General features: G+C 44.6%; 3 protein-coding genes across 7 annotated transcripts in view; 2 read left to right on the top strand and 1 right to left on the bottom strand.

Annotated features, from left to right (window-relative positions):
* Positions 1-790, bottom strand: part of LOC148660453 (uncharacterized) — a 37,351-nt gene extending 36,561 nt beyond the window's left edge. The window contains exon 1 of one of the 2 annotated variants that reach the window (XM_088637907.1): positions 625-790. The gene's annotated coding sequence lies outside the window, so the exon portion shown is untranslated. The remainder of the gene's footprint in view (positions 1-624) is intronic. The other variant, XM_088637905.1, reaches the window with a different exon arrangement.
* Positions 791-2,962: 2,172 nt separating this feature from the next.
* Positions 2,963-8,084, top strand: LOC148660452 (endonuclease domain-containing 1 protein-like). Of its 4 annotated transcripts, none has more exons than XM_088634342.1 (3): positions 2,963-3,310; positions 4,723-5,142; positions 5,706-8,084. In XM_088634342.1, the coding sequence occupies exons 2-3, from the start codon at positions 4,810-4,812 to the stop codon at positions 5,949-5,951; spliced, it is 579 nt and encodes a 192-aa protein (XP_088490468.1). In that variant the 5' UTR covers positions 2,963-3,310; positions 4,723-4,809; the 3' UTR covers positions 5,952-8,084. The 4 variants fall into 4 exon arrangements, with proteins under 4 accessions (XP_088490468.1, XP_088490467.1, XP_088490470.1 ...); XM_088634341.1 differs by having other exon boundaries at positions 4,720-5,142; XM_088634344.1 differs by having other exon boundaries at positions 4,707-5,142.
* Positions 8,085-8,873: 789 nt separating this feature from the next.
* LOC148660451 (uncharacterized) lies at positions 8,874-13,244 on the top strand. The gene is made up of 2 exons (XM_088634339.1): positions 8,874-9,109; positions 10,234-13,244. The coding sequence occupies exon 2, from the start codon at positions 10,261-10,263 to the stop codon at positions 11,578-11,580; it is 1,320 nt and encodes a 439-aa protein (XP_088490465.1). The 5' UTR covers positions 8,874-9,109; positions 10,234-10,260; the 3' UTR covers positions 11,581-13,244.
* The last annotated feature ends 5,908 nt before the right edge of the window (positions 13,245-19,152 follow it).

Below are 19,152 nucleotides of genomic sequence, written 5' to 3'. Positions count from 1 at the left end.
TTCCTTGTATCTCTGTATCTCCTCCTTCTGCGGCTGAGCAGAGGGGCTTGGACTCCTCCGATTGTCTGGGGTACCACTATTGTTGGGTACCAACAATAGGGGGGTCACCTTGATGGTGGGGATGATGGGCTGGGAGAGGTGGGGTACAATTGGGGCTATATTTCCTTTTCTTCTGTGCATTGTTCCAAGAAATAAAATGTTTGGCTCAAATCTAGAACTTTGGTTGTTGCGTTTCTGTAATATTTTGAAAAGACGTTCCATTGGCAGTTATGTCACATGGTACAAAAGTTTTTATTGATTTGAGGGAAAGAAAGCAGACCATTTGGGGATTACAGTCCTCCTGGCATTTATTCTCAGCTCTGATTGCTGTCACCTTTGCCGGGAGAAGAAAAGGTTTGTTCAGCTGGTTCCTTGGCCTTGTCTTCATCCCTGACAGGGTCTTTCACTGACTGGTTTACTTGCAATGTTAATGGAAGGCCTATCACTAATTAGGTGGGTGCCATTGTGGCACAGTGGTGGGCATTGCTGCCTCACAGCGCTGGGGCCCTGGGTTCAGTTCTGGTCCTTGTGTGCTGTCTATGTGGAGTTTGTATGTTCATCCTGAGATGTTTGAAATTGTCTTACCTCTTTCCTCCTGAGTTTCTCTTTCCTTCAGTGAAATTCGAACAGCTTTCTCTTACAGGTCACTTTGTTCCAAAGCTCTCTGGAAGTGAATGTGAAGGAGGAGAGAGAGCAGACCTGATTCAACTCCCCACCCCAGACACAGAAAGTCCCCCAGACAATACAGATTGACACGGATTTCCCAGAACCCAACTGTTTATGTTCACTGCCCTGCGTGAGGGTGCCAATTCTTGCACAACACACAATACTTGGACAAACCTGACTTTTTTTTCCTGTTTGTCAGCAAAATGTGCAAAATGGACTCACAGTGCACACAGAATACTTGACACACTCCATTGTTATAACATCTGTATGTTTTCTGTAACAATCTCGGTACAGAAGGTGAGAAGGTACAGGTATTGATATTGCAGTCTTCATTTATTTTAGAATTCAGTCACTAAAACTACAGTGTGTATTTAGATACTTTTACTTCACCCCTAATAAGTCTGTCACCCTGTGGGCAGGACACAAGAACTCAGCATGATCACATACAGATACTCTCATCACAGGCCTCTTCCCCTTCCTTCATCAAGATCTGTGCTGGGCTGCTCCAGAGAGGCCTTGTCTGGAGGAGTAAGACTCAAGGATCTTACTCCTCTAATACCTCACATTAATATACTGTATTACTTGCAATGTTAATGGAAGGCAAACACTAATTAGGTGTAATGAACAGTTCTTTCCGGACCCTATGCGGACGACACAGTCCGACGAAGTGGGGAAACACTGGGGAAACGTCATGCAGGAAAACGGGGCTGAAGACAGGGGGGCGTGTCCAAGGTGCGCTGGTGCACGGGGGAGGTGTGGCCGAGGCGAACAATCCCAAAGAGTAGTCCTTAGGGAAAATCCAAAACGCAAGGGTAAGTCCAAAACCAGGAGATCCATCAGAGGAAGGAATTAAAAACCACGAAGGCCGGGTCGGAACCGGCGGACGGGGAACAGGAACGGGAACCGAGGTTAAAACCTTAACGGGACCAGGCGCTTCCTGGTCCCGGACTCGCACGATATGGAAATCAGATGCAGAGCCCGGATGAGCGTCAGCGCCTGGCTTTTAAGGTGGGCTGGGAATTGGGAAACAGGTGCACAGAATAAAGTCTTTAGTGAAAGGGCTGGAGCACCCTTAAGGAGGGGGGACAATAGTCATGACATTAGGTGGGTGCCATTGTGGCACAGTGGTGGGCATTGCTGCCTCACAGCGCTGGGGCCCTGGGTTCAGTTCCGGTCCTTGTGTGCTGTCTGTGTGGAGTTTGTATGTTCATCCTGTGTTCATGTGGGTTTCCTCCAGGTGCTCCACTGTACTCCACAGTCCAAAGACTTACTGGTGCGTTCATTGGCTTCTGGGAAAATTGACCCTGGTGTGAATGTGTGTGTCTGTGTCTGCCCCTGCCCTGTGGTGGACTGGCATCCCTCCCAGGGTGTACCCTGCCTTGTGCCTGGTGCCTGCCAGGAGTGGTGCCTGCAAACCCTTTACTGGATGAAGGTGTTCCAAGATGGATGGAGGGATCGTTCACTGGCAAACGAGAAGATTCCTGCCAGGATTCTCCATGAAAAATCTGTTACTCCTCTCCTTCCCAGTGAGAAAATTCCAAGAATACTCGAGGTTCAATCAAGATCACCTCCTTGAGTCTTATTCCTCCAGACAAGGCCTCTCTGGAGCAGCCCAGCACAGATCTTGATGAAGGAAGGGGAAGAGGCCTGTGATGAGAGTATCTGTATGTGATCATGCTGAGTTCTTGTGTCCTGCCCACAGGGTGACAGACTTATTAGGGGTGAAGTAAAAGTATCTAAATACACACTGTAGTTTTAGTGACTGAATTCTAAAATAAATGAAGACTGCAATATCAATATCTGCAAAACAAGCTTAATGAAGGTTAAGTTAATATTATCACAGTGTCTTTGACCTTTTTTAATCTTTAATCACACAGCTGGGACCATGACAATGTTTGCACAGCTCAGAAATGTTTGCACAGCTCAGCCATATTTGTCACTATTCCAGTGGCCTCAGTGCAGAGGTCAGTTATTCCGAACAGGAGCTAGAGAACAAGCCTTTCTAATAGATAGATACTTTATTGACCCCGTGAGGGAAATTGCAGAATTTTTTTGAGTACAGTTTCTACTCATGTTTCCAGTTTAATCACCTCATGCGGCTGAGTTCTTCTGCCTTGAGCGTCACAAGGGCTCTGTATTCACCCACACGCCTGTGATAAAATATCACACTTACTGTCAGGACAATCTGGTGTTGGTACAGTGACTGTGAACAAACTGTATGTAGGTACCTTCTGTACCGTGATCGTTACAGAAAACATACAGATGTTATAACAATGGAGTGTGTCAAGTATTTTGTGTGCACTGTGAGTCCATTTTACACATTTTGGTGACACACAGGAAAAATAAGTCAGGTTTGTCCAAGTATTGTGTGTTGCGCAAGAATTGGCACCCTCACGCAGGGCAGTGAACATAAACAGTTGGGTTCTGGGAAATCCGTGTCAATCTGTATTGTCTGGGGGACTTTCTGTGTCTGGGGTGGGGAGTTGAATCAGGTCTGCTCTCTCGCCTCCTTCACATTCACTTCCAGAGAGCTTTGGAACAAGTGACCTGTAAGAGAAAGCTGTTCGAATTTCACTGTGGGAAAGAGAAACTCAGGAAGATAGAGGTAAGACAATTTTATCACCACTATAAGCTATCATTGTACAGACACAAATAACTCACATTATTTTTTTTATGCTGGTAATATACAGTGTACTGTAACACTTACCTGAATACCTCACATTAATATGCTGTAATTCTGTTAATATACTGTAACAGTAACATTAATATCCCACATCAATATACTGTAATACTGACATGAATACCTCACATTAATATACTGTAATTCTGTTAATATACTGTAACAGTAACAATAATATCTCACATCAATATACTGTAATACTGACAGGAATACCTCACATTAATATACTGTAATACTGTTCGTATACTGTAACACTAACATGAATACCTCACATTAATATACTGTAATACTGTTACTGTACTGTAACACTCACATGAATACCTCATATTAGTATACTGTAACTCTGACATGAATACCTCACATTAATAAGTTAAGATGAAATTTGTATTGTCCCCTGAGGGAAAATGCTTATGGACACCCAGCACTCATGTACATTTAAATAGAATAGAATGCCAAAACAAAAAGGGAGGAGAAAAACATTTTAGTATTACAAAAAAAAGAAAAACCTTGTACATTATTCTATTGCACATGTACAGTATAACACATAACAACATGTAACATTATTAACACATCACAAAACATATTGCACTCAAGTGGGTTGTAAGAGTCAAAATTGTGTTTATCTTTGACATTTGCGTTGACAGCTTTAATGGATCATGGAACAAAGGAATGTTTGTATCGGACTTACATTTGGGAAACCTTAAACGTTTATACTGTAACACTGATAGGAATATCTCACATTAATATACTGTAATACTGGTAATATACTGTAATACTGACAGGAATACCGCACATTAATATACTGTAACACTGACATGAATAACTCACATTAATATACTGTAACACTGTTACTGTACTGTAACTCTAACATTAATACCTCACATTAGTATACTGTAATACTGTTTATATTCTGTAATACTGATAGGAATCCCTCAACATTAGTGTGCTGTAATACTGACGTACATGAATTATCTTTCTGAATTATTATCTTGTACAGAGGCCTGGTATCACTGCATGTTTTCACTATCAGTATCCTCTGATCTGATTTATTGTGCTCTACCCAGTGTGGGGACGGTTACTCATGAAAGTAATCTATTACAGTAATAAGTTGCTTTATTAATACATGGTTGGGGAGCAATGATTCAACAGTTATACAGTAAGTAATTTCTCATAGCTCAGTGCAGCTGATGAGCTTCTCAGATGACTTTCTCGCCACTTCTTCCTCACACTATGAACGTGGACAGCCACTGCACCGGATTAGGTCGAACAGTAACTTTCCCCTCGCTGGCGGTTCATGATCTGGCTCACAGGGGATTCGCAGGTCTTCTCTTCAGCAGGTTCAGAAGGGTGACAGTGGTAGGGATCACCGGGACACACAGCGACCTGTCAATCTGATCTGTGTCCTGCTCTTCCAGCGGGTCCTCATGCAGAGAGACAGAGCCGCCGCCACCAGCATGTCCCCCTCCAGCCTCCTCCTCGCCCTGGTCTGTCTCTGTGCCCGGCCGGACCAGGCTGGGTCCAAGGTGGATCCGGGCTTCAGCAACTGCAAGGAGTTCTTCTACCATAAGACGACTCCCGAGTGGTTCACATCTGACACAGACAGGGATATCTGCCAGTCGCTTGACGGCTTCAGTTCATACTTCGCCACCAAGTACGACACGGGGAGCAGGATTCCACTCTGGTCCGCCTACCAACTCAACACGAAGTCCTGCAGAACCCAGCCGACCCGCAGACAGACCTGGTTTGTGGAGCCGCAGGTAACCTGGGGCAGCTAGTGTAGTTGCGCAGGATTTCTGGAAGGGATGAGATAGCGTACAAGGGATCAAACCAGCCCTGCAGTTGTCTGGCCTTACCTGTACAACAGAGTCACTTACTGTCTCTTTACTTTCCTCTTGTTTCTGATAGATATAAAACGCATAAATCCAGATTCCTCAAACACTACTGAGCAAATCTTTATAATACCACATCTAACGCTGCAAGACAGTTCACCTCAGGTCCCTAAACAAGATGCAGATCAGAGAGCGTCCACTTGTTTCTTTTATCGTGAAGAAGAGGCACCAGATCTTGTGGCACACTCAGTCACGTCCTTTAGCAGGAAGTGATATTGCTGACTTGATGCAACTGCTGATGAAGCAGTAGATTAATTTGGTCAATCCTCTCTCCCAAGACTCCATCACAGTCAGCTGTTGTCCTAAAATCAACTTGCCCTTGTCTCGTTCCTTCAGGGCTTTGAATGATTGTCCCATCCCTGTTTCATTTACTAAAGACAAATGTTATGTTATGTTATAAGTTTTGTTTCTCATAACTCTTCCTCCCCCAGGTTTTCAGCAGTGACAAAGAGCCACAGATGACAAGCGAAGCAAATTCAGACTTGAGCATCGCTGATCTCAAATCGACCCAAGCCATCAACGAAGACTACCAGGACACGTCCTACGACCGCGGCCACTTGAACCCCTTTCTTTTCCAGTGCGACCAGGGCCGTACGGCCACCTTCACCCTCACCAACGCTGCTCCCATGGACCCTGCTTCATCAGGGTGCGCTGGTACAAACTGGAGAAGGCGCTGAAGGATCAGCTGCAGAAAGAGTGCAACGATATTGAAGGTGACCCATACCTGATCACCGGTACAGTTCCGAGCCAGAACAGGAAAATCCCTGTTCAACATGAAGACGAGGAGGGAGACAGGACCCGGGACTACGACAGAGTGTCTGTGCCCAGTCACGTCTGGACAGCTGTGTGCTGTGACCATGCAGAGAAGAACAGAACATTTTCGTTTGCTTTTCTGGGTAAAAATCAAGAGGAATCACAGCTGGAGACCTTGTCAGTGGCAGAGCTGAATCTCAGACTCCCAGGTCTGTATGGAAGATCCAGAAGTATCAAACTCTTTGCTGATGACTGCAATGGCGATTCTGAAAAAAGTGGAAATATACTGGCATCAGTCAGGAGTAAAGTGCTTGATTCTTTTAAAGCCCAGATCACAGATGATGATTCCCAAATCATCCGAGAGACCAAGAGGGCCAAGCTTGACAAGGACAAACAAGGGATCATGCAGAGCAAGCACTTGAAGGAACAAAATCTTATCCTCCTTAGTGAGGGATACTACTATCGTTTTGACAGTTTGAGGGAATGGTTCAACACTATGTCCACACTGTACAGGGAAGACAAACTGGCTTGTGTGCTCACTGCCCCCAGTGCTGTGTACAGGGAGGTGGCCAGGTCTGATGGAGGAGGTGCAACATGCTCTCTGACCACAGACATCCAGGGCACCAGCAAGACTATCACAGCCAGTGGTTATCCCTGCACAGCGTCTGATCAGTGTGGATATAAGAACAATAGTTACTCCTGGTGCAACACAAAGCAAGGTTATTATTACTGTTGTGTTGGTGAGTGCTCTCTGAAAGACTCACACTATCAGTGTTGGAATGGTTATGGATATGTTGCCTGTTCCCCTCAGTACTCCACTGTTACTGCCAAGGGAACCCCATGTCGCCCCGATCAACAGTGTGCCAAGTATGGTCAAGCCTATTACTGGTGCTACACTGATTACAACAACAACTGGGAATTCTGCTGCTCCCCAACACACTACTGTGACAATCATGGTTACGGTTACCGATGGTGTTACACAGATGACGCTCATTCCAATTGGCAACAATGTTAACAAGCTTTTCTAATGGAGGGAGAGGTTACTGCACTGACACAATTCTGTCTACAGTAACACTCTCTCTCTCTCTGTTTGTGAAGTTACTGCACTGACACATACAGTCAAATTTACTCTTTGTGTGAGACTAATGCAGTAACACAATTCTGTCTACAGTCATATTTACTCTCTGTGTGAGTTTTATGCACTAACACAATTCTGTCTGCAGTCATATTTACTCTCTGTGTGAGATTAATGCACTAACAATTCTGTCTACAGTCATATTTACTCTTTGTGTGAGATGAATGCACTAACACAATTCTGTCTACAGTCAAATTTACTCTTTCTGTGAGATTAATGCACTAACCCAATTCTGTCTACAGTCATATTTACTCTCTGTGTGAGATTAATGCACTAACAATTCTGTCTACAGTCATATTTACTCTCTGTGTGAGATTAATGCACTAAGAATTCTGTCTACAGTCATATTTACTCTTTGTGTGAGATTAATGCACTAAGAATTCTGTCTACAGTCATTTTTATTCTTTGTGTGAGATTAATGCACTAACACAATTCTGTCTACAGTCAAATTTACTTTCTGTGAGATTAATACACTAACACAATTCTGTCTACAGTCATATTTACTATCTGTGTGAGATTAATGCACTAACACAATTCTGTCTACAGTCAAATTTACTCTTTGTGTGAGATTAATGCACTAACACAATTCTGTCTACAGTTACACTCTTCCTGTCTGCGTGAGGTTACTTCAATAACTCACTAATAGTGAATTGAGATGATTCTTCATACAGAAAACAAAAAGAACCGACACCCCAGCTGAACTGATCGTAATATCAACAAATGTGTGCGTGGTGGCCGGACATTCTCAGAAATGGCTTCTCCAATGACCTCTAGTTTAACAATTTCATATACATTGTATTTTCCACCAGTGACTGTCAGCTGTGTACCTGTTTCCTTGGAGTGATTCTGCACTTTTCATGTGGGGTGGCGGGGAGCCTTGTAGTTTGCCTCTCAATAAATCCTGTTCCTCGGTGATGCCAAACTCTGTTGTCTTCCTATAAGATATGTACATGTCCACTCATGTATTTCCACTCTATGACAGGGGGCTGAGGGGCACGAGCACGTTACGAACCCAGAAGCACAGTGCAGGAATTATTATTCTTTATTCTTTAAGTTGTGAAAACCACCGTTAATCATTGCAATCCTAAGTACCAACTGTGTCAGACCCTTTACATCACAAACAAAACTGATCATAACCATGCAGGAAACGCACTCTTTAAAACCTTCATTTATTAACTAATTAACTTACTAATATTCAGCCACTGTATCGATTAAAGGCCAATTACGTCCTCTAGTGGCAGGTTGGCCACAAACCTGCCCAATTAGAGATAATGGGGTTTATTCCTCCAGATAAATTTGAAAAGTTTAGAGTCAATTTTCCTAATAATTGAAGGTGGTACATCCAGAACCAGCGAAGCACACACGAATCTAGATAAGCCCTCAGATTTAAATAAAAGTATTCAACCATTTAAAGAAAGGTCTCTTAACAACCATAAGTCAAGTTTTTTCTCAAATGAATGCGTATTTGGAGAAAAGTTTAGATCATTTCTAATTTTTGGATTTTTGGAAATCTTAATACCAAGATATTCAACTACATCTTTAACAGGAATATTACATATGGATGAGACATCACAATTCCCAAGAGCCATCAGTTCACATTTTTTTTTTAATTTAGAGAAGGACCAGAAACAGAGGAAAAAACCTTTATACACTTAATTGCCTTCTCAATCTCTGCATGGTTTCTTAAAAATAGCTAATTGGGAACACTTATCTCTCTAGCCTGTATTTGGATACCCTGAAACACATCTCTTTTTATATGAATAGCCATAACTTGTGTGACCAGCAGGAATACAGGGATATCTGCCAGTCGCTTGACGGCTTCACTTCATACTTCCCACCAAGTACGACACGGGGAGCAGGATTCCCCTCTGGTCCGCCTACAGACTCGACACGAAGTCCTGCAGCACCCAGCCGGCCCGCAGACAGACCTGGTTTGTGGAGCCGCAGGTAACCTGGGGCAGCTAGTGTAGAGCCGAGCATTGGATGTCCTTGTTCAGGGTTTGTGGAGGGGATGAGGTGTGGATACAGAACATGACGTGATCTAACTCTCTCAGGGAAGAGTCGCCTGCTGTTGGGATCAAACCAGCCCTTTAATCTTAACCTTTAGGCCAGCAGCCATGTCACCCTGCAATTCACCCCCTGTCAGCCCACTGAAGCTCAGCAGGTGTGAGTCTGGTCAGTACCTGGAGGGGAGACTCCTGGGAAAAACCAAGGTTGCTTCTGGAAGAGGTGTTAGTGGGGCCTATGTGGTCTATGTGGGTCTTAATGCCCCAGTATAGTGACAGGGATACTATACCGTTAAACGGCACCGTCCTTTGGATGAGATGTAAAACCAAGGTCCTGAGTCTCTGTGGTCATTAAAAATCCCAGGGTGTTTCTCGAAAAGAGTAAGGGTGTAACCCCAGGGTCCTGGCCAAATTTCCCTTTGGCCTTTACCAGTCATGGCCTCCTAATAACCCCCCTCTCTGAACTGGTTTTATCACTCTGTTCTCCTCCCCACTGAGAGCTGGTGTGTGTGAGCAGACTGGAGCATCATCCAGGTGGGGCTGCACACTGGTGCTGGTGGAGGGGATCCCCATTACCTGTAAAGAGCTTTGGGTGGAGTGTCCAGAAAAGCGCTATACAGATGCAGCCATTCAAAGTTCGCAGTACAAACCTGTACTGCACGCATCTACCCACAAACCACCGTGGCGTACCGCGGTACGTGATTGGCTGGCCAAAATGACTGCCAGGGGCACTTGTGGTGCATTGGTCAGTAGTGAAAAGATAAAAAAAGCCTCACCTTTACCACAGAGCCACTTATAGTCTCCCTACTTTCTTTACTTTCTCCTTGCCATGTATAGATATGAAACATACTGTACAAACATCCAAGTGCTGACTTGATGCAACTGTTGATGAAGCGTTAGATCAATTCGGTTCATCCTCTCACCTGAGACTCCATCACAGTCTGCTGTTGTCCTAAAATCAACTCTTCATTGTGTCATCAATTTGGGGATCCAGAGGATTGTCACATCTCTCTTTCTTTAACTTTGATTCCCCATTCAATTTCCCATAATCCTTCCTTCCCCCAGGTTTTCAGCTTGGACAAAGAGCCACAGATGACAACCGAGGCGAAGTCAGGCTTGAGCATCGCTGATCTCAAATCGACCCAAGCCATCAACGAAGACTACCAGGACACGTCCTACGACCGCGGCCACTTGAACCCCTTTCTTTTCCAGTGTGACCAGGGCCGTACGGCCACCTTCACCCTCACCAACGCTGCTCCCATGGACCCCTGCTTCAACAGGGTGCGCTGGTACAAACTGGAGAAGGCGCTGAAGGATCAGCTGCAGAAAGAGTGCATCAATTTTGGAGGCTTCCCATACCTGATCACCGGCACAGTTCCGAACCAGAACAGGAAAATCCCTGTTCAACATGAAGACGAGGAGGGAGACAGGACCCGGGACTACGACAGAGTGTCTGTGCCCAGTCACGTCTGGACAGCTGTGTGCTGTGACCATGCAGATAAGAAGAGAAAATTTTCGTTTGCTTTTCTGGGTGAAAACCAAGAAGAATCACAGCTTGAGCCCTTGTTGGTGCCAGAACTGAATGGTAGACTCCAAGATCTGTATGGAAAATATGAAACTATCCAGCTCTTTGCTGATGAGTGCTTTGGTGATTCCAAAAACAGGGATCGTATATTGAGTTTGATAAAGGCTGCAGTCATTGATTCTTTTAAAGCCCAGATCACAGATGATTATTCCCAAATGGTCCCAGAGAGCAAGAGGGCCAAGCTTGACAAGGAAACACAAGAGATCATGCAGAGCGAGCACTTGAAGAAACAAAATCTTCTCCTCCGAAGTGGAGGCTACGACCATCATTTTGGGAGTTTGAAGGAATGGTTCAACACTATGTCCCCACTGTACAGGGAAGACAAACTGGCTTGTGTGCTCACTGCCCCCAGTGCTGTGTACAGGGAGGTGGCCAGGTCTGATGGAGGAGTTGCAACATGTTCTCTGACCACAGACATCCAGGGCACCAGCAAGACTATCACAGCCAGTGGTTATCTCTGCACAGCGTCTGATCAGTGTGGATATAAGGGCTATAGTGACTCCTGGTGCTACACAACTACAGATGAGAAAAATAATGATTACTGTTGTGTTAGTGTGTGCTCTCTGAAAGACTCATACTATCAGTGCTGGAATGGTTATAAAGATGTCCCCTGTTCCCCTCAGTACTCCACTGTTACTGTCAAGAGAACCCCATGTCGCCCCGATCAACAGTGTGCCAAGTATGTTAAAGACTATTACTGGTGCTACACTGATTACAGCAACAACTGGGAATACTGCTGCTCCCCAACACACTACTGTGACAATCATGGTTACAGTTACCGATGGTGTTACACAGATGACCCTCATTCCAATTGGCAATATTGTTGACAAGAGCTGTTCTCATGGGGGGGAGATTTTGTGTGACTGTGCTCTGAGAAAACATGTACCAGTGGGACACACAACTGTCTACAGTAACACTCTCAGTCTCTGTGTGAGGTTACTGCACTGACACAATTCTGTCCACAGTAACACTCTCTCTCTCTGTGTGTGAGGCTACTGCACTGACACAATTCTGTCCACAGTAACACACTCTCTCTCTGTGTGAGGTTATTACACTAATAATTGTTTCTGAAAATGGGATCTTTGCCAGAATTTTTGAAAGAGCCTTTGATGGAATAACATTACCTCACCCACTCCACTAGACAGGCTGTGCGTTCCAGCAATGTCCTTATTTTCTTGCACTGTATAGGACTCAGCTAGCATAGCATTGTCGTAAACCCTCATTCCAGTGCTGTAAATACTGCCACAGGTACATCACAGCTACATAGCAGGTTTAGTGTAACTAAAATCAAGAAAGAGGATTCAGGTTTCATATCAAACCACAAAATGGCACATTTCCAATAAGGTCAATGTTTTATTGAAACATAACACAAAACTAAACATGTACAGTATGAAGACTTTAAAATACATTAAATGTCTGTGACTGACAATATTATGATATTAAAGTAGCTGAAACAACTAGGTATTGCATGAAAATTGCTGTAACTGAATAAAAAAAAAGTTTCCATTGAATGAATGAACAAATTCATTACTTTACCACACAATTTTTACAAAAGCAATAAAAAAATGATTTATTTTTCTTTAACCAAATGGCTAGTTTATGAGAAATGCACCAAATGTACAAACATTTCCAAAGAAATCAAAAACCAAACAGAACATAAAGATAACAATGTTAACTCGATCACTTCCCCATTACGCACATTGATAGCTATTTACTAATCACGAAAGAGACATTCATCTACAGTAACTTGACACTAATGGTTTCTTAATGGACAGTTTGGAGAATGTTAATAGAATATTTTATTGCAGATTGATTACTTATTAAACATAATTTGTTTAATAAACATACACTAATAATTAATAAAATTAATAAATTAATGTGCACCCTCATAAAACATTACTGGATACATATTTTTAAACAATCCAAATGCCTTAGCAGGCACTGGAAATGAAGGTACAATCAGAAAAAAGAAACTCAGGATTTCTTTACCCAAACCCAGTGGCTATTTTTATGTACCAATGCAATTAAAATGTTAATACAATTATTACTGTAGGTTGACTAAATGTCCTGTTCTTTGCTGCAGCTGGTGCTGTCCTGATTACAACCTTCGACTTACTGTAACTCTCACTGCAGACTCAGACTGTGGGGAACATTTTTCCATTTTGTTGTGTTGGGTCAATTTTTCCTTCATCTCAGGATAAATTGCGGCGCGGCAACGTCCGCGTTTCTTTGTCCTCGTCGCTTTTTTCGGAGGCAGAAAAAAACTTCAGGGGCAGCTAAACACAAGCACGATAGATGCTGTTGGGGCGATGGTGGTCCAATCGGCGCTTTTTCGAAAGACTAGTGCAGAGAGTGTGTTAAAAAAAAAAAGGAACAAGTAATACTAACTTCACCCAATAACCATTTTAACACTTGCATTACACATAGCAGATCAATGTGCTGCCAGACAAACAGGATGAATGGAAATATTAAATGTGCATCTTATAACCCACTTTGTCTTCTCTTGCTTCTCTTTTGTGGGCCGACAGCTCCTTGACTAATGTTTCTTTTTCCTCTCCATGTCATCTGACGAATCGGACAGCGTGAAAGATAGCTCACTGCTGTCCGAAGAGCTGCTCTGAGTGAAGTTTCAGTATTAACTGTCGATGAACCCGCGAGAGCAGTGGAACTAACTAGCTTGTCAGATGTTAGATACAAATTTTAGTGATATACTAGAGCAAATTGCCTACCCATTTAAATCGGACGTTTTTACATTTGAGTCTAGCTCAATTCGGTCCCCTGTCATACGTTTTAAGATATACAGTATATGTGGCATTTCAGAAATTATCCAGTGATCTGCAATGGCAGGTCACTTAATTACCTCTTACTGAGATAAATCACAGTTTACCGAATAAATGGAATTCAGTGCGTTGGACATTTTGTCAACTCGTATGCACAAGGTAGAAACCACATTCAGAGCAGGCAATCTTACAGGAATAAAGTTAAATGATCTGTAGTATCCCTATGTAGAAATGTCCCACAACGGTAGCCTTTACTTTAACGCAAAGCGTTCAACTCAGCTGAGAAAATGAAATCCAAAATATCGGGTAAAAACAGAAACATGAATGTTTCGTCATCTCTGGATGAAAAACACACCGCAATTGTAAGGCATTATAAAAATCCAGAACAAACCGCTACTGAACTGCGTTTTGTAGAAACTCCTTCTCGGCTTTAAGGTCCCTGATGAAATCTTCCATCATTATAGCTTGACTCGATTTAGGTGGAGTTTTGGCTTCAGCTTTGCTATCTCCACATGAGAAGTTGGTGACAGCAGAGTCTTGTCTGAAAAGAAAAGCCTAGAGTGGCTATAAAATGTAGGAGTGAACAGATGTAGATATTTAAATGTCTTATTTCTGAAGGAAATTAGCTCTTATGCTCTAACTTTCAGAACTTTACATCCCCTGAGTTTAGATTCACTTATAGAGACTCGGCAACTAGACAGCCCCCTTGTAACCTTCTTATGCTTGACCCAGAATTGAAACAAGAGGGAACTTGTTCTACGTTGCACTGGGAGTAACGTAGAAGTAACGTTGTTATGGGACACAGCTGCACAGTTAACACGCTTGTTATCATCCCTAAAGTGTCACGATCCGGTTCTTTCTGGGCCCTACGCGGACGACACGATCCAGGATTGTGAGGACACAAGGGGAAAAATGGTCATGCGGGAGAAGGGTCTGGAGACGGGGAGCGTGTCCGGGGAGTGCTGGGGAGACCTGGGGAGGTGTGGCCGAGGCAAACAATCCATGTAAAGTCCAAACGGGGAATCCAACACAAAAGCAAGAGTCCTTAACCAGGCGATCCATCCGGGGGTTAAAACCATGAACCATGAACGGGTCGGGACCGGCGAAGGGAGGGGAATCAGGAACTGAAGGTTAAAAACATAACGGGGCCAGACGCAGCAGCTCTCCTGATGCGAAAATCAATGAGAAGCGCCGGATGACGTCTGCATCTGGCTTATAAGGTGGAACAGAAGAGGACCTGTGGAAATGGGGTCTCCTGGGTTGGTCAGGACAGACAGGCCCAGCCCGGCTGAGATGAGCTGTGAGCGTGTGCAGAGCTCTCACACTGCGAGAGTCTGGCTCCTGTGGGAGAAAGTGTCTTTAAATCTGAAGGAGACCTGATGATCCACTGTGTGCAGATCACACGGCTGAGGGCATCTCTATACTGATGGATACATTATTTCACAAGAAGAAAAATAAGCAAACTGTCTTTTCATGGGTATTCTGGTTCCTCTCTATCAGTTAGATTGTAAAAGTCTCGTTAAAACAAAATGCTTAGAAGCTGAAATTGCTGCCACTTCATTAACAATAACAGGGCCCTGAGTCACACAGGCAGTAACTGCAAGCTTGTCTCCTCCTGCGCTGCTGAGGACAGTAATAAAAAGGATCTGTTGTCTGTGTGTGTTAAGAGCTGTCTGTCAGTGTATTGAACTCTGTCACCTGAATTAAGGCTGAAGTTGTCTTTACACAAGACAGGGAACCCGAGAGAGAACAGACAAAGCTTGTGTGCGTCTTTTTTCTTGTTCGTTACACACAAATCAGTGTAATACGTATGGAAACCTGAAAAACAGACATTGTGGGTCAGTTGTAACGAAGTGACACAGCGCACTAACTGGAGCTCAGCCCCTGGTCAGCACACAGCTCCGTGTTAAACTAGCGCGCCAACTTCAGACCAAGAGCAACGAACTTGGCCGCTGAAATCAGTCCGCAGCTCCGAGCTGAAGCTGCTCTCCACTGCAACGAGCCCAGAGTGAGAGCTGCTGCCCTCTAGAGGTGACTGGAGTACAGGACTGACTCCCAGCGCCTCTTCACATGGGGAGACAGCTCAGTGTGGGACAGGCGGAGCTCTGGATCACAGGAGAATAGAGGGGAAACAACACCGGCACTACGGCAGGGAGTCATGTGTCCATAGAAAATTATTGTAATGTTTAACTAAAATTGCTTTCTAGTTAAACCACATTCATTAATAATGAATTTTATTGATGTGTTTATTCATAAGAGTAATTTATTAAAAACTATGTATTAATGTATTTAATGTTTATTAATACAAGTAATTTATTAACAATGAAATTTACTGTACATCTTTATTAGTAGCTGTGTGTAAAATATTTTGTATGCGACAGTGTTTTTTCTGATATCTCAGGGAGTGAAGAGAACTGAAATTAAGAAAATATTTAGTGTGAGAGTGTTGAATGTGTTTTGTCACATCTGGGTGTGAATTGAACATATTTGTTATTTTTTTTGTTGTGATGAGTCTCTACAATTGTATTTCTTAAGGGAAAGCAGGGATATTCAGAAATTGGGGGAACAGATATTAAAGTTATGTAGTCAAATGTAAAGGTTAAAGAAATAAAAATACTGTAATCGTCATCTTTTTAAAAGTGATGATTTGTGTCAGTTCTAGATGAAGGCAGTCTGCAGGAGTGGCTGTAAGAGCTGATGGAAGGACATCTGTGGATATTACTGCTGTTGTAACAGAAAGAATAAGGTTCTGGATCCCGAGATGAAGTAAAACAGATGAGTTTATTGCATGCAAGGAACAATAAAGCCGAAGTCTTGTTTCCCGCAAGAAACAACAAAACCGAAGTATTGTTCCATGTGCCGGTACAAACTTTTAGGTTATATAGTCCGTGCTTGCTGCTTCAGACGTCATTCGGTGTTATGGTAAGAGGGGGGTCATGGTATTTGGCCAGTTAAGAGACCCTGGCCAAATGGTCAGTTTAAGATTACGCCCCCAGGGGGTTCCTAGCTCGCATCTGGAATCCTTATCCGTTAACCCCCTTTCCTGCCATAAACCCCTGTTGCTTAGAAGTCTAATTTTCAGGCAGAACTGACTTAAGTTAACCCTTTTTACATCTTGTCTCTTACTTCAAGAGGGATTTGAAGTGAGGGAGAGGAGCTGTCAGGATACCCTGCTCCTCTGGGCTGATTCATCCACTGGGAAGAGCAAAGGTTTCTGTCTCCATCTCGGCTCCAGCAGGAAGGAACAGGAGTGTTTTTGCTAGAGGGCTGGTCTGTCTTCCAGGCCTGTGGGAGTCCGAAATCCAGGGCTGCTTGAGGAGATACAGCTTCGATTCTGGGCAGATGGCTGTGTGGTGGCTCATTTCTCAGGCCCCATGAAAGGCTCCCAGTGTGCTGCAGGGAGCAGAGGGGCTGTTCAAGCAGGACTGAGCTGAGGCACTGCTGCTGCAGGAGTGAGGCAGCGGCGTATCGTCTCCCCACAGCTGAGAGAGACAGGGAGCACAGGCTGAGTCCACAGGCCCCTGGTCTCCCATCCGCACAGACAGGAGCTCTCTCAGCACGAGGGGAGAGGAGCCAGCAGACCTGCGCTGCCATGTCAGGGACATGAGAGCTGTTCACACACAGGCTGCACCCGGTCAGCTGGGACAGCCAGTGAAGATCTGGTGCTCAGTGAAGAGTGAGAGTGAAGAGTGGAGATGCAGTGGAAACGTGAGCAGAGAGAAGTGGGAGACACAGAGTGAACTGGATTGAATCCTCAAGTGTCCAGAGAGGGAAGAGTTGGGGAGAAGAGTCAAGAGAAGAGCAGAAGAGGAAGAGGAGGACTGTGAAGTCTTTTCTCAGACCAGTGAGTGAGGACAGGAATACAGGAGGGGATCCTGAAGACAACAGGACACATCCAGCCCCTGCAGGCAGCCTGCAGCCCAGCAGCTCCCTGAGCCTGCAGGCAGGGGAGAAGGCTGCTGTGGGATCAGACCAGACTGGAACCTGTTGGTCTGAATGTGTGGGATTGGAGGAAAACCAGACGGAGCAAAGTACACAAAAATATGGGACTGAAGTGTGTTTCTGTCTCCTAAAGACTTGAGGCTGGAGCTGAATTCACACTTCAGCAGCACAGTGAGCCAAAGCACAAGGCCAGAGCTCCACTGGAGGGGCTTCATAATAAGACAGAGGCCTGGAGTGGCCCAGTGGTGCCCAAGATACAAATATTGAGCTCACATGTCTGAATACTTATTCAATCAGCTTACAGCATCACATGCACTTCTCTTCAGACATTGCTGACACTTACTGCAGCTTTTCTTAGACGTCCTCAGCTTGTGGATTCAGGTTTGGATTGAAATATTAAGTTTATGAAAGGCTTGTACATAAGTTTGTAAATTCACAGAAGAGAAAGAAGGTCAGACCACGAGAGAGAGAGAGAGGAGTCCAGAGGAGCTGGGACTTGATCTCACGCCAGGCGAGAGCTCCGACTTCATGATCATCCAGACCAAACCTGACTGGAGCTCAGAATCTGAACCCTGCGAGAGAGAGAGAGCTGTTCTGTGTTTAGGGAACTTGGGTCTTATTGGCTATAAGATACCTCAGTACCTTTGTGACATCCAGATTTGCAGAGAGAATGATTTAAATTTAATATAATACAAATTAATAAAAATTTGTGTGTGAATTATTACTCTTTTCACCAAAGCTGTGCCAGAGCACAAGGAATTCAGGTGCCTCTGACTTTTTCAACAGCTGTATGCTCGGTTGTATTCTAGAGAAATCACTTACAACTTGAGGGTTATGATAATTATTTTACTTGTTGAATAAACCACTCTGTCAATTCCTGTTATTCATCATTTTCATGTCCCCCCTTTGTAACAATATTATATTTTGTGTTTATTGTGTTTCTCAGCTGCTAGAGCTACCAGCTCTGCTGAAGCTGCTGTTTCACAGACAACCTGAGTGACATGGAAATGACTTTATCAAGAGCACTGAGGGCTGATAACAGGAGGCACTTTACAGCACTGCTGTCCTGCAGCTCAGTGTGTCTGTGAGCCTGTCCACTCCCAGTCCAGAACTGGTCAGTGTGTCTGTGAGCCTGTCCACTCCCACTCCAGAACTGGTCAGTGTGTCTGTGAGCCTGTCCACTCCCACTCCAGAACTGGTCAGTGTGTCTGTGAGCCTGTCCACTCCCACTCCAGAACTGGTCAGTGTGTCTGTGAGCCTGTCCACTCCCACTCCAGAACTGGTCAGTGTGTCTGTGAGCCTGTCCACTCCCAGTCCAGAACTGGTCAGTGTGTCTGCAGCAGGGCTGTCCACTCCCGCTCCAGAACTGGTCAGTGTGTCTACAGCAGGGCTGTCCAGTCCTGGTCCTGGAGGGGTCAGTGTGTCTGCAGCAGGGCTGTCCAGTTCTGGTCCTGGAGGGGCTGGTCAGTGTGTCTGCAGCAGGGCTGTCCAGTCCTGGTCCTGGAGGGCTCAGTGTGTCTGCAGCAGGGCTGTCCAGTCCTGGTCCAGAACTGGTCAGTGTGCCTGCAGCAGGGCTGTCCAGTCCTGGTCCTGGAGGGGTCAGTGTGTCTGCAGCAGGGATGTCCAGTCCTGGTCCTGGAGGGGCTGGTCAGTGTGTCTGCAGCAGGGCTGTCCAGT

The sequence above is a fragment of the Lepisosteus platostomus genome, chromosome 6 (genome assembly GCF_059453375.1).
Source record: "Lepisosteus platostomus isolate fLepPlt1 chromosome 6, fLepPlt1.hap1, whole genome shotgun sequence".
In the NCBI taxonomy this organism is placed as follows: domain Eukaryota; kingdom Metazoa; phylum Chordata; class Actinopteri; order Semionotiformes; family Lepisosteidae; genus Lepisosteus; species Lepisosteus platostomus.
This window is presented reverse-complemented; position numbering and strand designations above follow the sequence as displayed.